At 30.4% G+C, this 22,201-nt stretch overlaps 4 protein-coding genes across 8 annotated transcripts; 1 reads left to right on the forward strand and 3 right to left on the reverse strand.

The window, feature by feature from the left end:
• Positions 1-582: 582 nt before the first annotated feature.
• LOC127064174 (apyrase-like) lies at positions 583-4,975 on the reverse strand. Its single transcript, XM_050994828.1, has 14 exons — positions 4,859-4,975; positions 4,582-4,667; positions 4,045-4,203; positions 3,801-3,949; positions 3,060-3,285; positions 2,872-2,988; positions 2,704-2,784; positions 2,411-2,612; positions 2,223-2,328; positions 1,923-2,017; positions 1,693-1,847; positions 1,371-1,556; positions 1,037-1,134; positions 583-941 (listed from the first exon to the last, which is right to left on the reverse strand). The coding sequence occupies exons 4-14, from the start codon at positions 3,929-3,931 to the stop codon at positions 710-712; spliced, it is 1,629 nt and encodes a 542-aa protein (XP_050850785.1). The 5' UTR covers positions 3,932-3,949; positions 4,045-4,203; positions 4,582-4,667; positions 4,859-4,975; the 3' UTR covers positions 583-709.
• Positions 4,976-5,636: 661 nt separating this feature from the next.
• On the forward strand, positions 5,637-12,685 carry LOC127064124 (protein 5NUC-like). Of its 4 annotated transcripts, XM_050994751.1 has the most exons (9): positions 5,650-5,800; positions 5,922-6,090; positions 8,968-9,362; positions 9,694-9,928; positions 10,044-10,643; positions 10,721-10,885; positions 10,971-11,075; positions 11,611-11,968; positions 12,041-12,685. In XM_050994751.1, exons 3-9 carry the CDS (start codon positions 9,214-9,216, stop codon positions 12,241-12,243), a joined length of 1,815 nt encoding a protein of 604 aa, XP_050850708.1. In that variant the 5' UTR covers positions 5,650-5,800; positions 5,922-6,090; positions 8,968-9,213; the 3' UTR covers positions 12,244-12,685. The 4 variants fall into 4 exon arrangements, with proteins under 4 accessions (XP_050850678.1, XP_050850708.1, XP_050850698.1 ...); XM_050994721.1 differs by lacking the exon at positions 5,922-6,090 and having other exon boundaries at positions 5,637-5,800; XM_050994741.1 differs by lacking the exons at positions 5,650-5,800; positions 5,922-6,090 and adding an exon at positions 7,855-7,951.
• Positions 12,686-13,146: 461 nt separating this feature from the next.
• LOC127064087 (SET and MYND domain-containing protein 4-like) lies at positions 13,147-15,834 on the reverse strand. The gene is made up of 6 exons (XM_050994637.1): positions 15,658-15,834; positions 14,410-15,517; positions 14,039-14,319; positions 13,826-13,984; positions 13,603-13,746; positions 13,147-13,521 (listed from the first exon to the last, which is right to left on the reverse strand). The coding sequence occupies exons 2-6, from the start codon at positions 15,482-15,484 to the stop codon at positions 13,276-13,278; spliced, it is 1,905 nt and encodes a 634-aa protein (XP_050850594.1). The 5' UTR covers positions 15,485-15,517; positions 15,658-15,834; the 3' UTR covers positions 13,147-13,275.
• A 1,337-nt stretch (positions 15,835-17,171) lies between these two features.
• Positions 17,172-20,856, reverse strand: LOC127065455 (SET and MYND domain-containing protein 4-like). Of its 2 annotated transcripts, none has more exons than XM_050997813.1 (5): positions 18,697-20,856; positions 18,329-18,609; positions 18,115-18,273; positions 17,892-18,035; positions 17,172-17,805 (listed from the first exon to the last, which is right to left on the reverse strand). In XM_050997813.1, exons 1-5 carry the CDS (start codon positions 19,769-19,771, stop codon positions 17,560-17,562), a joined length of 1,905 nt encoding a protein of 634 aa, XP_050853770.1. In that variant the 5' UTR covers positions 19,772-20,856; the 3' UTR covers positions 17,172-17,559. The 2 variants fall into 2 exon arrangements, with proteins under 2 accessions (XP_050853770.1, XP_050853761.1); XM_050997804.1 differs by having other exon boundaries at positions 17,172-17,808.
• Positions 20,857-22,201: the final 1,345 nt, after the last annotated feature.

Here is a 22,201-nt window from a genome sequence, read left to right on the forward strand (position 1 = left end):
AGGAGACATCTTATTAGAAAAAAAATCAAATATCCAGAGAAAGAGAAAGGTAATGGAAATGAGGATCACGACACTATTTATAATTCAACTCGCATCTCGAAGAACGAGGCTTTCATCGAAAGAATTCACGCGTATGTATTGTTGCTGCGTTTTACTTGTATTGATATAATAAAGGAAGAAGGAGAGGAAGAAGAAAAAAAAGAAGAAGTAAAAGGAGAGGAACGAAAAGAAACGAATAAGCAAAAAATAAATAAATAAATAAATAAATAAATAAATAAAAGAAAAAAGAAAAATCCGAAAGGAACGTTTCCGCGGCATCACAAAGAGATTCACGCGTCCTGCGCGCGAGGAGGGCCACGGAGGAGATGCGGACGAACAGCTGCTATTTCACCTGTTCGATATATTATTTAAATGCTTCACCTGCCGCGATCTCGAGATACCGCGAGATAAGCGACCAGCATTTCCTGCTTTCTTTAAGGATGTCCCGCACGATTCTTGGGATCTCTCCTTAAAAGAAAACGAGAGAGAGAGAGAGAGAAAGAGAGAACGAGAGAGAAGGAAGAAAGAATCTTACGAAATCCATCTTGAGAAAGTTTCTTTTTTCTACATTTTCTTTGCCATATATTTTATATGCTATAACATTTTATTTACAGAAAGTATAAAAGCTAATCTTCATCTTACTATTCACGATACATGTACATTTTCTTCGTTATGAATGTAAAAAGTTAACACGATTGTCCGTTCCAGCGATAATCGGACTCATCTTTTGTACGTATTCTACGAATAGATCTATATCCAAAGAACCAACCTTATGGTTTCTTCCATATTTTTTAAATACTTGAATATCATCTCCGCCACCATATACGAAAGATGGAACTACAATTCTGTACCATTCATCGTCCAAAAGATCCTCATATCGCGGTACTTCGCAAGCACGACATCTGTCATAAATATCAAAGTTAGGTATAAACGTATGATATTCAAGTTATAAGAGAAATAATATTTCAATGTTTGTATTCGTTAAATAAATGATTACCTGACTTTGACGTCGACCAATCTATTAGGTGCATCTTTCGTCATATTATAAATAACTTTGAGCCCGGACCAAACCATAATTCTTTCTTTTTCTAGCAACTGAAAATGCATGATTTGATTTATTGTTTCAATTTTAAATAGACCGATAATCTTCATTATAACGTTCTAATGTTCGTTATTACTGTTATCAGAAAGCAAGTATTAGAAATAAATTCACGTGAATTGAACGGTTAGTATATATTAATAATTTTTTGATCAGTTAGCTTTGATAACGTTCGAGTTTTAACATATTTCCCATAGAGAGTATTAATGTATAAGTAGAGACAAAATATTACATATTTGATAGAGCTGCCAGTTATCTCGACAGTGTCCCAGGTATTTTCAAAAGGTTGAACCATGAGTAAATCACCATAAGTAATATTAACGGCGAAATCTTCGATAGAGGCACGGATTCCACCTGTATTGGTGCAAGATATAGCTGCATAAGTCCAATAAGTTTCATTCTCGGCCAGATCTACGAACTAAAATCGAGAGAGAGAAAGTAAAAGAAAAAAAAAGAAACTTTTTTTTTCTCGAGTAATCACATCAATTTCTTTTTGCGAGATAAAAGAAATGTCGATGTATAAAAAAAAATATGTAATATAAAAAAATGTTTACCGAGTCGATCATCGCATCTGTTATAAAGTTACCCAAATTGCATTGTTTTCCTTTACATTTGTTATCGAGAAAAACTTTAGTCTTGCCAACGTGTTTCCATGCGAGTGCATCGACATCCTTTTGCCAAGGAACTAGAGCTTTCAAGATATCTGGATCTGCATGAAAAATAATTTTTTATTTATCAGACTTCCCTTTCCTTCTTATAAATTTTTCCTTTCTGTCCAACTCACCTTGCTCGATAGAATAATCCAAAAGAATTGGATTTCCTTCCCAATCGACAACCTCTCCTTGATCGTCAAACCAAACAGTCAAGTTACCGAGGTATCTGCCGAGAAAATAAATTAATAGAGCATTTATCTTTCAGATTTTCTAATAGCATGGACGATGAATAAGTTTTTTTTATTTAATCAATTATTAAAATGATTTACTAAGTTGGTATAAAAAATAATCAATAGTATTAATCTCATCATACGTTCCGTGATAAGATGGATCGATATTTCATTAGGAAAATGAATATATTGATTACATACTTGGTAAAAGCAGCTGCTTGTACAATGAGTACCGTTCTGTTCGTATTTTCTTGCGTTACTATTACAGGATAATCATCCTCAGGCGTGTCGATGAAAGGTGGTGGCCCTAATTAATGTAAACATTTTAATGTAATTGAAAGTTTACATTGAAACATAATTAAAATACTTTTTTCTTTTTTTCGACAAACCAGAGTACAAAAAAGTATGCGAATGTCCTCCAACAATGACGTCAAGAAGAGGACAATTAGCAGCCATCACTCTGTCTATGTTCAAGCCACAGTGACTCAAAGCAATAATGATGTCCACTCCTTGGGCTTTAAGCTTCTCAGCTTCTTCATTCACGGAATCTACTTCGTCTAGAAACCTCAATTTTTCGGTGTCTGATATAGTCTAGTAAATCATAATATATATATATATATATATATATATATATATATATCGAATTATTTTTATTTTATAATTTAACAAAGAATATACTAACATTCGTAGTAGATATAATGACCCCGATTACTCCGATCTTTCTGCCTCCTCTCTCGATGATCGTACTATTTTGGTAAAGACCCTGAAAAGTAGAACAGATTATAGAAAGGATATACGGAGAAAGAGAAAGAGAGAGAGAGAGAGTGTAAAAAATGATCGTGCTACAAACTTGAATAGTAGGCTCTTCTCTGTCATCGATGTTGGTCACCACAACCGGTGCTTTGACAGCCTTTAAAAAAGGTACAAGACCAGCGATTTTATTATCGAACTCATGATTCCCAATCGTCTACAAATAAAAGATAATTATATTATAGCTCGATTGAAATTTTCTTTCAGTAAGTACTCGTGAAGGTTTACCATTGCATCGTGCGGCAACATATTCATAAACGTAGCCGTCACATTCCATCGATGAACATTGTACCATAAAGTACCTTGGTAATGGTCACCAGCATTCAGAAAAATAGCATTTGGTCGTTCTTTCTTCAATCGATTGACAGCAGTATATACTCTAGAGATTCCACCAACACAATCTTTTTCTTGTCCCACATGACAGGTACCAGAAGTTGGATTGGTCTGTTGAAATCTTATAAAATGTTTTTTTTTTTCTTCTTTTTCTCTCCGTTTTTTTTTTTCTTTTCTTTTTAGCTTTTTTTCAATTCAAGCATTCTCATTGCCTATTACTACGAATTAACAAATTTTTCAGAAAATTGTAAAATATATTTCTGAAGGCACGATCGTACGTATCACGGAGAATAACAGAAGTTAAATCAATATCTTATCTAGTGCCGTCCTTGAAGATTCCACTTCGGTTCTCCAATTTAATACGACACACTATATTGTTATACGAAGATCGTGTGCTACGAGCAAGGCTAACGTACGTTATGTAATTTTTAATATTATTTTTATGACGACAAATTAATTATTTCTATATTCATTCTCGATTGGTTACGTAAGAGATAAATATCTATATAAAATATACGAAGGTAATCAAAGAATTTTTACGTATTTATGAAACGAGAAACAAACAAACAAAGAGACAAATACGATCGTTTCGTAATTAGATAGATAAATATTTGTATACGTCTTCTTAGCTCTTACCTCGCATGGAAATCGTTCAAATGTATAATAGATAACTCGAAGAAATCAGTCTGTCCAGGATAGACGAGTCCTCGACCGGTAAAACCCAAACATGTTTGAGACAATACAGCTATCAACAACAAAGTGTACATTTTGTGTGCGTTCGAAAGCTGTATAAGCGTAAAACAAATAGATATTAATAGGTAAAATGCAACGATATAAAATTTATTCGTAATTGTCGTTCGTATAATAGTTAATTAATTACCTGATCAATTAAGAATAAATAATCTGCGATCGATGTATCGGTCCACTAACGTAATATATTACTTTATATTTACATAGATTATTTTCAATTTAAATTTTTCAAAGACAAATTCTCGTTTGTTCCCAATTTGCCTTATAAGAGTTTAAAAGTTGTACACTCCTACAAATAATATCGCAATAAAATTTTCAAGTTATTGCATAAATTAGATAACTGATTGGATTAAATGAAACGGTAAAAAGAATTAAATGTGGCGCATTAAGTATGCATTAAATATGACTAAAATCGTCAGAAATATAAATGACAAAAATAACGATGAAAGTATATAAGGTGATAAGGAGAATAAGAAAAAAAATATGAAGAAATAATAATCGGTAATATGTAAGAATATATATATATATATATATATATATATATATATATATTATACATAATATTACCATTCTTTTGTAGAATAATAATAAATTCAATATGTATAAGTTTTACGCGAAAAAACTGTTTAATCAAATATATCATTATTTGTATATATAATGTACTCACTTTATCCAATGTTTTCTGACACAGGTATTCCAAGTTCCATATTCCAAGTTCCAATCAGAAGAAGGAAAAGTATTGTTTGCAAGAAACTTATGAGTTTCAATTATCGAACATGATGTTTTGGGAACGATTGACGAGGTGCAAGGTGAAAGAAAAAAAAACAATCCTTTCAAATTTTTAAGGAAATAAAAGAGGAGGAAACTTAATGTTTCGTGGAGGAACTTAAACTGGCTCGTATGCTCATATCTTTCGTATAGAGAATATACCAGTCGTAAATTACCTGTCAGCACCGAATGTTCGTCGAGAACTGCTTCACTGACAACGATCTGTCTTTGCGCCTTCCATGACAAAACAAGCACATCCATTATCGCAAATATTCACTATACAAAATGCCTTGCAATTATCTATATGCTATTACAACATTTATCTCGAGAACATTTCCGTTATTATACGTATTCGATAACGACTATTATCTCTTTCTTACTTTCTTTTGTTGAAGATTATTTATCGTGCGTTTAAAAATACTTTAATAATTTATACGTCAAGTTATGGCCAACTGGATTTTATTTAACGACCGAGAAAAATTTATCGACGAACACGCGAACGTATCATTGCTTTTATCGTTCACCAATCCTCTCATTTTCCTTTTAAACCGACGGCAATGTAGGTGTCGAAACTAGAAATTCACGCGTAGACGTTGAGCTGCAAATCGAGTTTCTGCTATGATCGACGCGTTCGGTGAACGATTCATATTTAGATACATATATTACAATATTTTCAAATAGTGAAACTGTGTGTTCTTTCTCTTCATTTATAAATATCTTATATCTAGAAGAAGAGAACAGAAAAAGAAGTATTAATAAAAACTAACGACATTGCGTATTCAACACGCAAGCCTGAGGATCGATATACAAGTAGTCACGTGACCGTTTGAATTAATTAAACCAGTTTAATAGATTGGTATTAACAATCAAGGAATTTATCACATTACTATGCGCGTTAGAAAATTCATAAAATTGAAATGTACTATCTGAAGTGTATCATTTGATCGCGATCTACAGAACTGCCTGTTACTCTTCTTTCTTTTTTGTTATCAGCCTATTGAGAAACGATTTGTTATATAACCGTGTTAGTGTCGACGAGCAAATTTTATGTGTATTGTCATCGTCGTACTAACGAGAATACGAAGATCTAAAGAAGATTATCGATAAGGAACTACGAGGTAAGAAAATCAAAAGATACTTTCACTAAATTTTTCGTTACTCGATCGATCAATTAACACCATAAATAAATAAATAAATAAATAAATAAAAATAAAATTCAAATCTTATTAATTACTCAAGTGCTTTGATATCATCGAAAGACGCGAAAAGAAAAGCAACGAGAAAAGAGAACTCCCTGTTGGCACTTTGACAAGAGAATAATTCTATATTCGCATTTTGGCCGTGGCACGCTTCATAAGACCGTGACTATGATAGTTACGAGGTATAGGGACGTTAAAGAGTTATACAGGTGAGGATTTGGTCATCTTCGTCGATGATGACGTCATCATCGACTAAAAAGAAAAAAAAAGAACAAAAGACAGAATTACGCAATTTTTTTTCATACAGATTTTATTTTCCCGTTTTTCGAACGATCATAAAATTTTATTACCTCATCGACAAAAAATATCGATAATAATCATGATTATTATCGAGTCAAGTGTTTTGTTGTATATTTTTTATTCGTCAAAAATAAAACTTCGAAAGGAATTGCATCACGATCAATTTTGTAAATCCTTTCGAATTCTTCTCTCGGTAGAAAGTCTGTTTGGAGGAATAATTTTGAAAGATTGAATGTAACATACCAATATGTTTTTTTTTTTTTTTTACATCGCTTATCATCGACGAGAGGAAGAAATATATACGGCTCTAATTTGAAAAAACCACGAAGATACATGCTCGAACCTAAGAAATATTATGATCGATTTCGAGTAAAATTACCGAAGAGAAAAAATAAAAAGAAAAACATGATGAAGAAGAAAGAAAGACATTCAGATAGAGATACTGCCAACTTTTTAACCCGATGCAAAGACTGAAACTCACAAAAAATGAGCTCTTTCATCTCGTTCGAGAGAGAACAAATAAATCACTATTCCTCTTATGTTCTTACAACTCCACCCGGAAATGATCTCTGCATTTTTTTTTTTCTTTCTTTTTATTGCAGTTCTTTTTTTGTTCTTTTTTATTATAATGAAAACAAGATCGCCATGAGAACGGATCAAGAGAACAGAAAAGAGATATCGGAGAGTCGAGGATAATAAAACATAATGAGAGATCCATCAAGCGATATTACAAGCGACTAGTTTCAGTTGAAATATTTCCTCTCGTAATAATTTCAAGGGAATATATTCGAAGGTGAAAACGATTTATTATGACATTCTGAACGACGAAACGAAATTAAATTGATATTCGGTGATTGGTCACAAATAATATTCTCTTCTTTCGTCTTTTTCTCTTTCCGCTTCTTTCGTTTTCTTTTTTTTTTTTCTTTTTTTTTTTCTTTTTTCATTGTTCCTTAGCTCAATTTAAATGCAATAAACGACTTAAGCTGTATAATCATGTACAACAGTTTTATCAAGTGTTGAATGTTTTATCAAATGGGAAAAAATAACGATAAGGATAAACAAAGGAAAACAAAGGAAACAAAGAAAAAATTTTCCAGGAATTAAAAATCGACTAAATTACGTGAAAGAGTAATTTCGTCGATTGTTGAATAACGAATAAAAAGATCTTCGGAGGAAGAAATTAAAAAAAAAAAAAAAAAACCAGAAGAACGTCATCTTGATTTGATAACTTTCCTCATTGAACATAAATATCAAAAATTTAATTTAATCACGTAATAAAACGAATTATACATTATCGATAATATTAAATAAAGCAAACGCGAATAAAACGGATGGAATTCATAACAATTTTTAATCTATTAAAGAAAGAAGTTTAAAGAAAAAAAAATAGATATAAAAAAGAGAGTATTTTCGGTTGACGTAAAAAGTATTGTCCTTGAGGTTGACCATACTAAAAATTGTATTTTCTAAAAGGCTTTCGACCAGTCTGATAGAATGCCTCTGATTTTTCATAAAGTGAATTACCAACCCCTGAAGAATGAAGGGCTGTTTATGACCCAACGAAGAGACGGTCTCTTGGTCTATCCTTCTCTCTCTCTCTCTCTCTCTCTCTCTCTCTCTCTCTCTCTCTCTCTCTCTCTCTCTCTCTTTCTCTCTCTTTCTCTCTCACAACGATTCTGTTTCGAAATTCAGACGCGCTCTAACCACCTCCGTCGTCTTTTCGAACGTCGATAATGTTCAGTCGACGTCCGTCCCTCGGCAAAATCGGTACGTGTTTTTCTGCTCGACTCTATTCTCTTTTCTTAAAAAAAAAAACGTGCGTTCGTTATTAGCGAAAGAATCGCGATTGAAACATGATCAAAAATCACACCTGATCGTTACGTTATTCGATCAGACATAATCGTTTTGCTAGCATGATCGTGTATCAACTTCTTTAGTTTCTTTTGCACCACGTGCTTGCTCTCATTACAACGATTATCTCTTTATCTTTTGTAAATGTCACATATTCCAGAGGAAAGATCGATCACTCTTCTCGATCGATAGAAGTATATTATGGAAATATCGAATAGTGTTAAATGTTTATCATAGTATTTTATTTTGTGCATATGAATAGATACAAAGTGAAAGATTAAATCAAAATTTATTGAAAAGGTATTTTAAAAGGAAGGTTTCATATTTTTCTTTCTTTTCTTTTTCTTTTAATAAATAAGCAGCAGGATTCATATTAAGTTTATTACATGTATACGTGTTTTATATATATATATATATATATATATATATATATATATATATTATATTTTTTATATATGCTATATATATAATATATTATAATGTTTATTTTGTCTTTGTTTCAATACTAATCTTAATTTCTTCTTTTAACATCGTATCGTACGAGTAAATAAATAACATGTTGTTAATAATGTTTTTAATTTTAAACATTAATAATGTTTTTGTTAAACGATATTTTTATTATTTAATTACGAATATATATCTTAAGCAATCATATTATAAATATAAGAATATACATCATAAGTATACTGCCAAAATTAAATAATAAAGCTGCCAAGATAGTAAATTATATCGTTTAATCGTTTTTCTCGAATAACAATATTGTTTATCAAATAACAAGTATCAAACACGACTCTTGGCATCGTTTCGTTCGTTTCGTCACTATATTATACGTATTTTATTAAACACGTACAGTTACTTTCTGCAACGTAGAAGAAATATTCTTCCTCATAATTCATTGAAAATTTCTTAATTCAGATTTTTTATTTTTACAGAATAACAAAGAGTAATTATGGATTTTTAAGTGGAAGAGTTCTCAAAAAATATACTGAAAAGTATACTGAGTAAAAACATTTTTTGTACTAATGATAAAAAAACGTCAGCGATAACGAAAACCTTGACACGTCTTAAAACAAGGCTGTTTATCATTATCGTACATTACATTAAAAGAAAAGAAATTTCAGAAGTAACTGGGAAGAAATAATAATTCATCGTTTGTACAATATTAATAAATCGTAAAAATGTCCGTATTACTATTACGTACATTCTCAATTATTTTCATGCTATTTGTAATAGCGAACGTTGTCGTCCATGGAAATCCTTTTCCTGCGCATAACAAAAATGAAGAATTTACTTTCCATATTGTCCACACCAATGATATGCACGCAAGGTAAATTTTTGTGATAAGGAAAACCAGAAAAAAAAAGAATAGAAATTGTAAATATATCTCTTATTACGTTAACGTAAATATACATTAAACGCTTAAAATGATACGATTTCAATGATATCAACGATAATTATTTATTCTGCTAACGTTAATTATTAAGATAATATATAGATCAAATTAAATCGTAGACTTTAAATCTCAATTTATAATGTAATCGTATCTAAATCGATCACAAAACGTCTACTATATATTCACGAAAATTATAACGTAATAGGATTACCGTTTCAATATAAATCTTACTCTCGCTGATCTAAGATCTTATTCTTTTATTTAGATTCGAAGAAACATCGAGATTGTCGGCACCAATTTGTTCTAAACAGGATGCCGCGGCGGGTAAGTGTTACGGTGGTTTCGCCAGAATAGCGACCTTGGTTCGTGAGGCTAGAAATTCGTCCATACCAACGTTGTTCTTGAACGCTGGCGATACTTATCAAGGTTCCGTATGGTATAATATCTACAAATGGAAAATTGTTGCAAAGTTTCTCAACATTCTCGCGCCAGATGCTATAGTGAGTATTAATAACGAATTTGCTGCTCTTCATTTTAACATTATCTCTTATTTATCTATTTATCTACCTATCTACCTATTTATCTATCTGTCTATCTATCTATCTCGCTTCACAGAGTCTTGGAAACCATGAGTTCGATGACGGTGTAAATGGTTTGATACCTTTCATTGAGGAAGCAAAGTTTCCGATTCTCGCGGCGAATCTTGACCTTTCAAAACAGCCAAACTTAAAAGCCACGAAGTTAGCGAACAGTACGATCTTAGTGATAAATGGTACAAAGATCGGTGTGATCGGTTATCTCACGCCAGAGACGACGATCATAGCGATCACCGAAAATGTGATCATTAACGACGAGATACCTGCAATTCGTGAGGAAGCAAAGAAATTAAAGAAACAGGGTGTAGATATTCTCATTGCTTTGGGTCATTCTGGATTCAATATTGATAAAAAAATCGCCAAAGAAGTCGAGGACATCGACATTGTCATCGGTGGACATACCAATACCTTTCTGTATCGTGGCGAACAACCTGATGCTGAACATCCCGAAGGTTTTTATCCTACTGAAATCGTACAAGACAACGGTAGAAAAGTTTATGTTGTTCAAGCATACGCTTACACTAAATACCTTGGTAACTTTAGTGTAACTTTCGACTCAAACGGCGAAGTTACTCACATCGAGGGCAATCCGATTCTCGTCGATCATAGTATCAAACAGGTGAGCTTTGAAAAGATAACAAGGGATTATAGTTACGTATAATATCTAAGTTAATTTAAAGACGATTCATAATATAGGCACCGGACGTTCTCGAAGAACTGGATCGACTCAGACCCGCGATCGATAATATAAGCGCTACGGAAGTTGGAAAAACTCGTGTATTACTCAATGGTGATAGTAAAATCTGTAGGCGAGAAGAATGCAATTTAGGAAATCTCATTACCGATGCTATCATCGATTACGTAAGTTTCTAGAAGAAGTTGTTAATACCAACATTTTTAAATACTCTTTTATTTCAAAGATATGATTCAATTATTGCGATTACAGAATACCCAGGAATATTTTGCCAAAGGAAAATGGACCGATGCTGCTATTGCCGTTCAAAATTCTGGAAGTATAAGAGCGTCTATCACTAGAGCTTTGAACGATAAGGTAGATACGTGAAATATCATTGTACATACATCCGAGTCTCTTTTTATACGGTCGATGTGTACCGTACAAAAGAAAATTATGTAAAAATTCATTTACAAAGAGTATAAAACTGATTACGTTAAACCGATGCGAACTATACAAGAAGCAATTTAAGATATAGACATGCATTCAGTAAAAATATTTTATTTAATAAACGCGTAAAAAAAAAAAAGTAATGTTTTAAGAAAAATTAAAAAGAAAAAAAGAAATGTTTTTTCAAACAAATACCTATGACTTTCGTCGATATTTTCTGCGAACTAATTAATGTTCGCTTTTGCAACCGTGTAAGTAAAACGTGTGAATAAAAGATGTTAAAAAAATCGTGTAAAAAAGTATCGGATAAAAAATTACTCATATAAAATTCACTATAAAACTCATTCACTATAGAACTCATTATAAAAAAGACTCGGATGTACTTACTTTTGTTTCTTTCTTCTTTTTTTACATAGTTCTAATCTCCTTTTGTTTCTCCATTTAAAAATAAAAAAATATATAGATCACAATGGGTGACGTACTTGGGGTTCTACCTTTTGGCAACATCATCTTCAAGACATCTATGACAGGAAAACAAATGCTCTCAATGTTGGAATGGAGCGTGTATAATCTTAATTACAATTCTTCGGATAATTTATTCGGTGCATTCCTTCAATTTTCTGGTCTTCAAGTCTTATATGACATTTCTCGTCCGCCGAATTCGAGAGTAGTTTCCGTCCAAGTACGATGCGCCGCTTGTAATATTCCAAGTTACAGTGATCTCGATAAAAATGCAACTTACGAAGTTCTGATAAATGATTTTATGTATAACGGAGGAGACGGTTACAAGATGTTGAAAGATCTTAAATATACTTCAATGGGTACGATAAATTGATTGTTATATCAAGCTTTCACAAAAATGCATTTCTTCATTTATTATTATCGTTTTTTAGGTGTTACTACAGCGGATGTGGTTATTCAATATTTGAAAAAATTCAGTCCTGTATATACTGGTGTTGATTGGAGAATTAATTACGTGCATGAAAAATTATATTCTAATATGTTAAATAACGAAAGTACATCATCTGCTTCAGTTAGAGGATATTCGGTAGTACTTATAATTCTGCTGACAATGATTACTGGATTGTTAACGTGATTATGTCGCTCGTAATGATGATTTTACTTTATGTTAAGTTCATAAAAGAAAAGAAAATTTTGACAGTATTTACATATTAATTACGTGATTATGTAATATTATGTGCATATAGCCTATCTATCATATAAATGCAAGTAATTTGCATATCTATATATATAATTTGTTAATATCTCTTGTAAACATATATTTTTATCTTTCTTAAATTGATAACAAATTTTTATGATATATTATTTGATCTATTACTATGTCATAATATATTAATTAATTTTCTTATTACACATGCATTTAAAGACTCACACATACTTTACAATGTAATGTCTGAATGATACCTAAGTGGAAATGATCGTATATGATGATACTAGCAATATATTTCATTATTGGATTTGTATCGCATTCTCTACCTCAAAAAATATAATAATGCGACTAGTTTATTTTTGCAATATATGATGTTTCACTTATACAATGAAATAATTACCAAAGCCATTTTTCAATATGGTTCATTGACTATTATTAATAACATAATTTAATAATGTACAATATCTTTTACATTAAATTTTAAAGTATTTTTACGTATTGAAATTATAATGCTTGTCTTTTGAGAAAAATATGATACGTGAATATTCGAAATTTTTTAGTATATTTTATTGCATAGTATTTAACATACGAAAAATATACAAACTAAGACTAAATAGATAAAATAAATAAAATAGATAAAACAGAAAATATAATATTTCTGTTCCATGCTGTGTGTATGTGTGTATTATCTATTCATTTATTTAAAACAAATGAGAATACATAGTTATCATTGTTATATTTATATCACATTTCCTTATTATTCACCTATATTTATCACATTTATTTATTATTTACATATATTTATCATATTTATTATTCTTATTTATCATTTACTTATTTAAAACAAATGAGAATACACACAATTATCATTGTTATATTTATATCACATTTATAATTTTTATTAATCATTTATTTATTTAAAACAAATAAGAATACACGCAGCTATCATTATTATATTTATATTACAGGCAAGTCAAATCTGTTTCCACTTAAACAATACACACGTTTTATAGTTTCCACAACCTCATTCATTTCTTTACAAGGCATTGGAGCATGATCATATAAAACTTGTACCATCTTTAATAAATCTCGTATTATATGCGGTTTGTCATGAACTTCATCCATAGTTGCTAAAGAGACATATGACTCGAACTTTCTTAGAGCCTTCGCGATAATCCAGTTATCATAATTTGTTCCTAAATCCTATATATTAAAAGAAGACTTTATAAAAAAAATAAAAATTATAATCTAAATAATATAACTGAATTTATAAATTGTAGATACTTGGTAAGAATATAGAGCAAAATATGGAGCCCAATCCTCGTCACATGCTATGCAATTACATTCGAAATAATATTGTTTCAGAAGTCCCTCTTGTCTTTTTGATTTTCCCATTATGGCATAATGCTGACCATAATTATCTAAAAGCTACGAGAATTTTATATACAAGTTTTATTACTAAAAACGTAATAAAATATTTCTTACAATTCCAAAAATAGATAAGTACCTGTTCTCCTTTCTCTATAGGATAAGCAGCACACATAATCATTTCTCTAGATCTTGAAAACCTTAGTACGTTTGGATTACAGCTATGATTAAACAGGCTATAAAATGCCATTGCTACAACACCTCGTTCTTTACTATCTAAAACGTATTCTTCACTAAACTGTAATAAAATTCAATTATGATATGAAAACAAAAAGAAAAAGCAAATACTTACACTATGAACATTACTAGGTATTAATTGTTGATGCCTTAAAATAAGCCCACCAATTAGTGTAACATCTTTGTTTTTAACTAATGCAGATAATTCATCTTCCAATTTATCGCCAAATATCGCGGTACGTGTAGCAAGTAAATATAAAATAATACAAGCATCTACAGATCTTCTGAATAGATCAATTGCTGATCTTTTTTCAGTATTGGTTGTAAGACAATATATACTTATATATTTATCACTGTGAAGTTTCTTATCGGAACTAAAACCTTTTGTTCTAGGATCTATAACAAACAGTTGTAAAATTAAAAAAAAAAGAATTAGTTAATACCATTACTCCATATTTCAAAAATTATGTATTAACTTATAATTACCATCCCATTCATCAACTTCCTTAATCTGCTTTCTTAAATTTTCCAAACTTTTAAACTCTCTTATCGCTTGTATTGCAATTCTGGCGCTAAACAGATCAACCTTAATATAATCAGAAATCTCAAACAATATTGAAAATACGGGACATTCTATATCATGATATTTCTTCCAGTCTTCCAATTTACATTTTTCAGAACAATACAGGGCATAAACGCAATGATCACAAGGTATACTTGCCAAAGAAACTTCCAAACAATATGAACAATGAGTATAAATATTATCTGGTCTTAAAAGAAAAGAATAAGGTTTCTCTACAGCAATGACTTCACCAGGAGAAATGTCACGGGTAGCAACAATATGTCTTCCATAAGTATCATTGTATTCAATAGCTACTGCATCTGATGCGCATGGAACTTCTATATTATGAGATTTAACTTTAAGATTAAGCTGATTCTTTGGTTGCTGTTTTTCTTTATTGCTTTTTAGCCCTTTTTTTGATTGTCCATGTAAATATCGTAATTTTGATTGAAACTTTTTTCTATTAGGATCATTTAACGACATCTTTTCCAACCAATGAAGTGCAGTTTCATAATCTTCTTTTATAGAAGACTCTCCAATTGATACTAAACATTCTACTTTACGCACATATAATTTGACTTTTAATTCATCAGGATAATTCAGAGATAATGCTCTTTCGATGTCTTGAATACAGAGTTCATACTTATGAATTTTTAATAAAACAGCAGATCTGTTGGCATAAGCCAAAGCAAGTTCTTTTGATGAAGGATTTGCATAAGCTATACTTTTTGTATATAATTCTAATACTTTAATACATTTGTATCCATTGAGAGGGTTTGTAAGAAACAACTTATTTCCTTCTTCTCTAAATTTTATAGAATCTACAAGATTTTTTGGCACATTTTTTACTTTAGGAACAACATTGAATTCTTGCATCACTTCAAAAGTAAATATCACACGTTCTTCATCATTTTTCAATGTGTTAAATTTATCTGTTAGCCATGTATCTTTGTTCGCTTCCTTAATGCGTCTACGAAGTGTTTCATGAATAATTTCCATCGTCAAATATGTAATAAAGTGTAATAAACAAATCTGTAAAAACATTAATTTGAAAAACAATGAGAACTTTTTGTTGATCTATTGCACATACTTTTTAATAAATATAAATTAATACGAACAAAATAACACAATTTCTATATTCTATAAAAATGATATATGAATATATATAATACCGTGAGTGTTTCCAAAACACTGTATTAAGATGACCAATATTTTGGTATTGTTACGTCTCACGAGCACGTGTCTTAAGGAAATAAACTGTCTTCGACGAGATTCTGCGACGTGAAATTATGTGCCTTCTTGGCCCTCATCTGCAGTGTGCAATTCTGTGGCAAGGAACTGGCATTTAGTAGTATGCCAGACCGACAGCCAATTATACTTTCAACGAATGGCAACGCTGCGATTTACCTCCGATCACGTGATGTTTCTGTGATGAGGATTGGCTGATGGGGACTCGATGTTTAAATCCACTTCTTTTATTGGTGAATTGGTGATTGAATATATTTACCGCCAAATAAGTCGATTCCCTCGATTGGCTCTGTACCAAATGATATTAGATTTCATTGGCGGCGAAATTGCAGAAAAAAATTTGTCGACTGTGCGGGGAGAACAAATTCCTCGATCGCGTTTAAGTGATTTATAAATAGAAGTAGAATTGAGATTCATCTTGATAAAAATCGGAAGAGTGAGTCGCTTTCGTAGACACAACCGGGATTATTAACTTGAACTGTTTAATAATGCTAAATTTATTTAAAACAGTAACAATAGATAAAACTGTAAAAATAATAAAACTACCAATTGCAAGAATGGCGGTCGGTTCAGGATAAAAATAATAATTGAGAATCGAATAATAATCGTAACAAAGACTGAGTCAAATAAATTGTATATCGGAATAATAACTACGCAATAACCTGAATAATAATCGTAGTAAATTACTCATGTTATATACATTTAAACACAAAACTTTACAATGAACTGCTAAGTGAATCTAAGTGAAAGTGATCGTATATGATCTAACTAACTAGTAATTCATATCATATCAATTTAGTAATATATTTTATTATAGGATTTGTATTCCATACTCTACTTCAAAAATATAAAAATTCGACTAGTTTTTTTTTTGCAATATATGGTGTCTCACTTATATAATGAAGTAATTACCAAGGTAAGTCAATTTTTTATACGTTTCATCGACTATTATTAATAATATATTTTAATAATGTACAATATCTTTTACGATAAATTAAAAGATATTTTTCAAATAAATTTCAAAGTATTTTTATGTATTTAGATTAAAATGCTTGTCTTTGAAAAAAAAATATCGTGAACATATCGTGAACGAAATTTTTTAATATAAATATTTTGTTACATAGTATTTAACATATGAAAAATATACAAACAGACAAAATAGATAAAAATATACAAACAAACAAAATACATAAAATAGAAAATATATTTGTGCGTGCGCATGGGCGTGTACGTGCGTGGGTGCCTGCGCGCGCGTATGGGCGTGTACGTGCGTGGGTGCGTGCGCGCGCACATGGGCGTGTCATGCGTGCGCTTATGGGCGTGTACGTGCGTACGTGTGTGTGTATGTGTGTGTAATTTACTTCTTTTTTATTAATTTTACTCTTAAAACAAATGAGACTACACATAGTTATTATTGTTATATTTATACCACATTCAATTTTTATTCATATATATTTATTACGTTTATTTATTATTAGCACATTTATTACATTTATTTATTATTAGCACATTTATTACATTTATTTATTATTCGCACATTTATTACATTTATTTATTATTCGCACATTTATCACATTTATTTATTATTCGCACATTTATCACATTTATTTATTATTCATATATATTTTTCACATTTATTATTCTTATATATGATTCATTGATTTAAAACAAATGAGAATACATATAGTTATCATTGTTACATTTAGATCAAAATTACGTATTGTTCACATACATTGGCACATCTATTATTTTCGTTTATCATTTATTTATTTAAAACAAATGAGAATACACACACTTACCATAGGATAGAATATACCATTTACCATTTATATCTTTGGTAAAACAAATTTGTTTCCAGTTAAACATAACATACGTTTTAAAGTTTCCACAATGTCATTTATTTCTTTACTCGGTATGGAAACATGATCATGTATTACTTGTATCATCTTTGATAACTCTTTTATTATATGTTCCTTGTTATCAACTTCATCCATAATTGCTAAAGACATGTATTTCTCTAACTTCTTTAGAATCTTTTTGATCATCACTTTCTCAGATTGCTTTTGTACGACCTGCTATATATTAAAACAGAAGATTTTTTATAAAAAATAACAATTTTTATATAAATAATATAACTGAATTTATAAATTGTGCATACTTCCAAAAAGTATAAGCCATTATATTGAGGCAAATCCGATTTGCATGCTGAACACTTGCACAAGAAATAATATTGTTGCAAAAAATTTGCTCGTCTCCTTGACTGTTCAATTATGGCATAATGCTGACCATAATTATCAAAAAGCTATAAGAATTTCATAAATAAGTTTTATTACTAAAAACGTAGTAAAATATTTCTTACAACTTCAAAAATAAATAAGTACCTGTTCTCCTTTCTTTATAGGAAAAATAGCACGCATAATCACTTCTTTAGATCTTGAATATCTTACTACATTTGGATTACAGCTATGATTAAACAGACTATAAAATGGCATTACTACAATACCACGTTCTCTACCATCTAAACCGTATTCTTCAAGAAACTGTAATAAAATCCTATTACGATATGAAAACAAAATAGTAAAAGCAAATACTTACGCTAAGAGCATTATTAGGTATCATTTGTTGATGCTGTAATATAAGCCCGCCAATTAGTATAGCGTTTTCGTTTTCAAGTAATGCAGATAATTTACGTTCTAATTTATGTCCACATATTGTAGTACGTGTAGCAAGTATATATAAAAGAACACAACTATCTATAGATCTTTTAAATAGATCAATTACTGATCTCTTTTCAGTATTCGTTGTAAGACTATACACACTTACATATCTATCACTATGAAGTTTCTTATCGGAACAAAAACCTTTTGTTCTAGGATCTATAACAAATAGTTGTAAAATAGAAAAAAGAATTAGTTAATATCATTATTCCATCTTTCAAAAATTACGTATTAATTTATAATTACCATCCCATTCATCAACATGTTTAATCCACTTTCTTAAATTTTTAAAATTTCTGGCCTCTTTTATTGCTTGTATCATAATTCTTAAGCTAAATAAATCAAGCTTAATGTAATCAGAAATTGCAAAGAATACTGAAAATACAGGACATTCCATATCATGATATTTCTTCCAACTTTCTAATTTGCATTTTTCGGAACAGTACATTGCATAAACGCAATGGTCACAAGGGATACTTGCTAAAGAAACTTCCATACAATTTGAACAATGAGTATAAATATTTTCTGGTTTTAAAAGAAAAGAATAAGGTTTCTCTATAGCAATGACTTCACCAGGAGAAATGTCACGGGTAGCAACAATATGTCTTCCATAAGTATTATTGTACTTAATAGCTACTGCATCTGATGCGCATGGAACTTCTGTATTACGAGATTTAATTTTACAAAGATGTTGATTCTTCGGTTGCTGTTTTTCTTTATTCTTCTTTAATCCTTTTTTTGATTGCTCATATAAATATTCTAATTTTGATTGATAAATCTTCTTATTAGGATCATTTCGTGGCATCTTATTCAACCAATAAAGTGCATTCTCATAATCTTCTATTATAGAGGATTCTCCTATGAGTACCAAACACTCTACTTTACGTATATATAATTTAATTTTTAATTGATCAGGATAATTCAGAGATAATGCTCTATCGATGTCTTGAATACAGAGTTCATACTTATGAATTTTTAATAAAACAGCAGATCTATTGCCATAAGCCAAAGCAAGTTCTTCTGATAAAGGATTTGCATAAGCTATACTTTTTGTATATAATTCTATTACTTTGATACACTTATATCCATTGAGAGAAGATGATAGAAATAACTTATTTCCCTCCAGTCTAAATTTTATAGAATATGCAGAATTTTTTGACAACTCTCTTATTTCCAGAAAAACACTAAATTTTTTCATAATTATAAGAGTACTTATTATACGTTCTTCGTTAGTTATCAATATATTAAAATGATATAGGAACTGTAATTGACTCTCCGTATCGATAATATTATCACAAATTGTTTTGTAAAGGAATTCCATTATGAAATATATAATAAAGTCTAATAAATAAATTTATACGAACGTCGATTTAAAAAACGCTGAGAAGTTTTCGTTGATCTGTTGCACGTATTTTTTAATAAATATAAATTAACACGAATAAAATGACACAACTTGAATATTCTTTAAAAATGGTCTTAAGACGATGGGAGATGCAGGAATACTATAAGGGTTTCGACGGACTACTAAATAATCAATACTATTGTATTGATTTACGCATTATGACGCATTGGCCTGAAAGAAAATAAATTCCCTTCGACGACCTTCTAGAACATGAATTCGGACCTTTCAGCCTCACCTGCTGTGCCCTCCTATGGCATTGAACTAAACACCTGATCATATGCCAAACGGAGTATACAAACCAATCAAATCATACATACCATTAGTTTCGACGAATGGGAATGCTAAGAATTTTATCTTTGATCAGTTCATCTTCATGTGATGAGGACTGGTTAATGGAAACTCGATATTTAAATCCATTTTTTTATGGGTAAATTGAATATATTTACCGCTAAATAGGTTGATTACTTTCATTAATAATGTATTAGATGAGAATAGAATTCATTGGCGATGAAATTGCAGAAAAGAATTTATTGACCGATTACCGCGAAGAACAAATTCTTCGATTGCGTTTAAGTGATTTGTAAATAGAAATAGAATTAAGATTCGTCTCGATAAGAATCGGAAAAGCGAATCGCTTTTGTAAACACAACCGGGATTATTAACTTGACTATTTAATAATGCTAAATTTATTTAATACAATAACAAAAGCTGATAAAAAATGACGATCGGTTCAAGATAATAGTAATAATTGAGAATCGGATAATAATCGGAACAAAGCAAAGCTAAATAAATCGTATAATGGAATAATAAATGAGCAACAAGCTCAATAATATTATAATAATCAATACATCGAAATGATGTAAGCAACACGGTCGGGACAATTTATACAACCTGTTAAATAAGAAGCGTTATCCAATCAACATGTAGTGATTTTCTACGGTTTCGTGATTGGTTCGTTGTAACTCTCCTTTTAGTTGGTGGCGGCAATGTTTAATAGCAGCTGCGGCTGCGGATGCGTGAGATGCTGCGTGCTATTGGGGATAAAGCTTTGTGGACTCACGCACGTAATTCTCATGTTTGACGTCCATTATTCTTCCACTTCATTTGTTATGCACACCTCTCTTTATACAATGATAAAAAACAGTTACGTATTATAAAAATTTATACATATAATATATATAATATAATATACTTACAATATAAAAATTATAGATATTTATATTAAAATATGTCTAATTCTTACACTGGTAAGATAGGTTTCCATTTCGTTTATTGATCATTACATAATATTACGCTACGCCGACACTTGATTTAGGATAAAGGAAACTGTTGTTTCATGAATCAACTATATGGAAACCTATTGTAAGCGATATATCAATTATATATGTTCAACAATGTGTATTACGTTTCTCATTATCAGACAAAGGAAAACAATGGAGACTGTAAAACAAAGGAAAGAGAAAAATAATGAAAGCTAACACAAGTGTGAGATACTTGTCAAGTGCACGCCTCATCCCCACCACGCGCAATATCTTGGATGCCTGACCTTTCATTGGGCGTTTTCGCCGCCTGTTGGGGGAAGAGCTACGACGAAGAGCCAATGGCGGCACTGCGGCAATTTACTCCTCACTGATTGGCTAAAACTTCTTATTTAACTGGCCGCACACATTCTCTGAATAATTAGATTGGATCATCCTCTCACTTTATTGATTAGTTTGACCAAAGGTTACGTCATTCTACGTCACAGGAACTTCTCGTAGAATTTATTTTTTCTAAAGTCTGCGCTTTGCGAGACATAAAAGTATCTCTTTTTGATCAACCGTTTTTTTATTTAATTTTGTTTTTAAAAGCATAAGACAATAGAACTAAGAAGGAACATAAGAAGAAGAATACTTCTGAACGGTATTTACCATACGATGAGGAATACGTGCGCCATCTAGTATTCAAACATATGAACAAATATTTGAATATGCAAAATAAATGTAGCGCAATTATTTTACTTATAGACGTAATCCTAGTATATTGTACATGTTAGTATTTTTTTTTTTTAACACGTTGTATTCATGTGATATTTTTTTAATTTTTATTTTTATTATAATGTTTTTCGTCAATAATTGACTAAGTATAACTTAATACAAATATTATGGTGTAAAGGATATAAATAATGTTGTAAGCAATTCAAGAAAATTTATTTATTAGCAAACAGATGTAAATAAATAACAGTTATAACTAGATTCTATTAAGTTTAAAGATATCTATGATTTATTTTTCATTATTTTAACGTGTAACTTCTTATATATTTTTACATTGATGAAGAAAAAATGTATTCCTAAAACTAATATTTCAGCA

This window comes from Vespula vulgaris, chromosome 1 (assembly GCF_905475345.1).
Source record: "Vespula vulgaris chromosome 1, iyVesVulg1.1, whole genome shotgun sequence".
Taxonomy (NCBI): domain Eukaryota; kingdom Metazoa; phylum Arthropoda; class Insecta; order Hymenoptera; family Vespidae; genus Vespula; species Vespula vulgaris.

Coding starts and splice junctions, on each gene's coding strand:
- LOC127064174 (XM_050994828.1), bottom strand. CDS start 3,931: ATGTACACTTTGTTGTTGATAGCTGTATTGTCTCAAACATGTTTGGGT. Junction 2,785..2,871: donor GAGAAGAGCCTACTATTCAA/GTTTGTAGCACG, acceptor TCTACTTTTCAG/GGTCTTTACCAAAATAGTAC. Junction 942..1,036: donor TTGGTCGACGTCAAAGTCAG/GTAATCATTTAT, acceptor TATTTATGACAG/ATGTCGTGCTTGCGAAGTAC.
- LOC127064124 (XM_050994721.1), top strand. CDS start 9,214: ATGTCCGTATTACTATTACGTACATTCTCAATTATTTTCATGCTATTT. Junction 9,363..9,693: donor ACCAATGATATGCACGCAAG/GTAAATTTTTGT, acceptor TCTTTTATTTAG/ATTCGAAGAAACATCGAGAT. Junction 10,886..10,970: donor CCGATGCTATCATCGATTAC/GTAAGTTTCTAG, acceptor TTGCGATTACAG/AATACCCAGGAATATTTTGC.
- LOC127064087 (XM_050994637.1), bottom strand. CDS start 15,484: ATGGAAATTATTCATGAAACACTTCGTAGACGCATTAAGGAAGCGAAC. Junction 13,985..14,038: donor TACCTAGTAATGTTCATAGT/GTAAGTATTTGC, acceptor ATTTTATTACAG/TTTAGTGAAGAATACGTTTT. Junction 13,747..13,825: donor CTATAGAGAAAGGAGAACAG/GTACTTATCTAT, acceptor AAATTCTCGTAG/CTTTTAGATAATTATGGTCA.
- LOC127065455 (XM_050997804.1), bottom strand. CDS start 19,771: ATGGAATTCCTTTACAAAACAATTTGTGATAATATTATCGATACGGAG. Junction 18,036..18,114: donor CTATAAAGAAAGGAGAACAG/GTACTTATTTAT, acceptor AAATTCTTATAG/CTTTTTGATAATTATGGTCA. Junction 17,809..17,891: donor ATGGCTTATACTTTTTGGAA/GTATGCACAATT, acceptor TTTAATATATAG/CAGGTCGTACAAAAGCAATC.